Raw genomic sequence first — 3089 nt, forward strand, 5'->3', positions numbered from 1 at the left:
GCGCGTAATGGTGGTGACATCCCCCCCGGGCCCCCCCTGCCGCCGATCCCAGAGCTCCTGCATCAATTAGGAGCAAAGGCACAGAATTTCCCCAAGAACGGGGATTTGGGGGTGGGGGAGATTGCAGCCCCTTTGCTTTGAGGGGTTGTATCTACCAAGGGGCAACTAAGAGCGTTGCCGGCATCACTCTGCACTCTTCGGTATTAATAACTGGGGCAGTGCTGCTATCGACCCCCGTGAACATCTTGGAGCGCTGTCGGGGAGCGAGAGGCGGGTGCAGGTGGCTGAGGGCAGGACGGTTTGCTTTTGAGTAGGAAATAAAGTAGAATAGAACATAATGAAATTAAAACAAATCAAATTAAATCATGTCAAATCAATAAAAATTTGAAAAAATTAAAAGTTTGATCAATTAAAAAAAAACACTACAAATAAATTTAAAAATTTAAAATATCAAAATTAAACCAAAACATAACAAACTAAAAAGTAACATAAAATAAAATATGACAAAAAAAACCAATGGGGAGGTGCAAAACGCCCAGGGATGGGTTAAGGAGGAGCACCGCGGCCCCCAGGTGAGCGTAGTGTCGAGGAATGGCGAAATTTGTGTTTCTGCCAGGAGCTATATGCTGGACCGTTGTTGTTGCAATCTTTTTTCCTGGGGAAAAATTGCAGTTTTCTCCATTTCCAACCTTCCTGTGGCCACAACCAGCCACCATGGGAGTTTGCAGGCGGAGGTCATGGAATGAAAATTGGGAGCTGGAGCCCATCCTCGCTATGAAATTTGGGAGGGAAAATAGATGGATATCCAGGATGCACTGGGAAACAGGAGGATTTTCCCCGTCATGAATGTTACAGAGGTGGAAAATCACCCCTATGGCGCAAGGAAGAGTTTTGGGGTGGAAAAATCTGCTTTTGCTGAATATGGTTTTGCAAAAAATCCCTTTATTTTCCAGGGAATCCTCCAAATAAAAGGGCTGAACCAGCCCTGACATTTTCCTGCAGGAGAGAGGTCGTTCGCAGCCACTAATAAAAAGGATTCGACACGGGCTAATAAAGAGAAATGAATTCCTCTAATGGCCTAATTTCGCACTTTCAGCAGGGCTCTGCCCGCAAGCTGGTGGCCAGCAGCACCGTGGGCACATCACAACATGAATTTTTTTTTTTTTTTACCCAGCTCCAATATAATCCTTATCCCTCAAAAAAAAAAGAAAATCGAAAATAAACTTAAATTTTAAAGAAAGAAAGAAAATGAACTTAATGCAAAGAAATTCAGCCATTTCCCACTTGGAAAAATCCAGTTTGCGGTGGTGGGTGGTTTAAGTATCGGTTCCGGTGGGAGCATCATCTTTACCTGTCCAAAAATCCATCGGGAAGTCCCGGCCCTGCCGTAGCCTATAGCGAATAAAATACTTTAGCTGGGAAAAAAATTGCAGCAGAGAAGCGATGCTGCTGGACCAGTCCTGGCGAAGATGCTCCTACGCCAAGCAGGGAGGGGGAGGATTCGTTTTTTCACCTCTTTTTGTGTTTTTTTAATGGGTGATAAACCTCCCTCTAGAGCATAAAACCCGGCGGGGTAACCTGTCCAGCATTTTTCATATTTCCCGTCGCATTTTCCCGGCGATTTCTCTCCAGGTTGATCGACCAACGCTTACAAAGACGATGCCTCGTGCCTGGGTGCAATTATTGAAAACTAACAAAAATCCATCGTGGATTTGGGTGGAGGATACAGCCCTAGGAGGGCTAAAAAAACCCCCGTGCACATCTGATAGCTAATACACCATCCATATTAACCACTGTACAGGTGAATATTCAGATCTTACATGGAGCAAAAACCAGCTCGTTGGGTGGGTTTCTAGAGTTAAAAATATATTTGGGGTTACTTTTGGCTGGGGCCCAAAAATAAGTACCCAGGTTTGGGCAACTGAGTCCGTGCATGGGACCAGCCAATAATTTTTTCCCCCCTCTTCTGGGTAGGAAATACCTCCAAAAAGGTATTTCTGGCCTTTTTTGAACCTTCAAATGAAGGCTGTAAGAACTCCGAAGGGTTTTTTGTTTTTTGTTATCCCACACAAACCCTCGCAGAAGTGCAAAGAAAAGGTGGGGTTTTTTTTTTTCTTGAGTGACCTCTTCTGCCTTGAGAAAATTATTTCCATCATTGGAAAAAATCTTGAGACCTGCTGCAAATAATCCTTCGCGTTTTCCTGGGAAACCAGTGGGTTTATTCCACGCCTTCATCTGCCTTTCCAGACCTTTTGGACTTGTAATATTTGAATATTCAGAGACAAAATATTTTTATTCCTTCACTTCTGAGCTGCAGTTCAGAACACTTTTTGGTTCACAAGCCCCCACGGCCCTGGCCATTAACAGGGAGTTAATCCTTAACCCTAAAACTTGATCTTAATTATAATATTATGCATTAGTGTTATATCATTACTGCATACATTATAATATTGTAAATTATTACATATCACTTATATCATTATATTGTTTACATAATTACATTGTTACTTTTTACAATTATATGATAACATTACTGCATATATTACAATATTATACATTATTATTGCTAAAGTGACCAAAAAAAAGGGACTGGAGGGCCCCACCCATCCCGCGCCCCGAACAGATGCGTGAACCGCACCTACCAGGTTAATACATGACATTGCTCCTTCCGAGTGCTTTTTCGGTCCAAAATTAAAAGGTTTTTCCAAAAAAAAGGCTAATTTGGATTTTCTGGGACATGACAGTTTTGGAGGGGGGGGGAGATGCTGCAAAACCAGGTCCACGAAGGAGCTCCACCACCGCGCGTTATCATCTGTAGTCATTGCTAAAAAGGAGCTAATTGCTAATCCTCCCGTTCCTGTGCGTTAATTAATGCATTAGAACAATACCAGATTAATAATGCACCGTAATAATGAATGCATCAGTGGATCAATGCATCAACCAATGCATGAGAGTGAGTAATGCGTCACTGAAAGAATGCATTAATTAATGCACACTGACATCAGCTTGCATCACCTGTAGACAGCTCGCTTGTCGGCCTCCAGCTGTGCCTGGGGGTCACCGGCCGCGGTGGGTACCGGCGCGCTGGC

At 43.4% G+C, this 3089-nt stretch overlaps 1 protein-coding gene across 1 annotated transcript in view; it reads right to left on the reverse strand.

Moving 5' to 3' along the window:
- The window catches only part of PKNOX2 (PBX/knotted 1 homeobox 2), a gene marked incomplete at its 5' end in the record, with an annotated part of 18854 nt that extends 15768 nt beyond the window's left edge, over nt 1-3086 (reverse strand). The window contains one exon of the mRNA XM_010296855.1: nt 3016-3086. Coding sequence (XP_010295157.1) covers nt 3016-3086 — 71 coding nt within the window. The remainder of the gene's footprint in view (nt 1-3015) is intronic.
- Nucleotides 3087-3089: the final 3 nt, after the last annotated feature.

Source organism: Phaethon lepturus, unplaced genomic scaffold (genome assembly GCF_000687285.1).
Source record: "Phaethon lepturus isolate BGI_N335 unplaced genomic scaffold, ASM68728v1 scaffold1580, whole genome shotgun sequence".
Lineage (NCBI taxonomy): Eukaryota > Metazoa > Chordata > Aves > Phaethontiformes > Phaethontidae > Phaethon > Phaethon lepturus.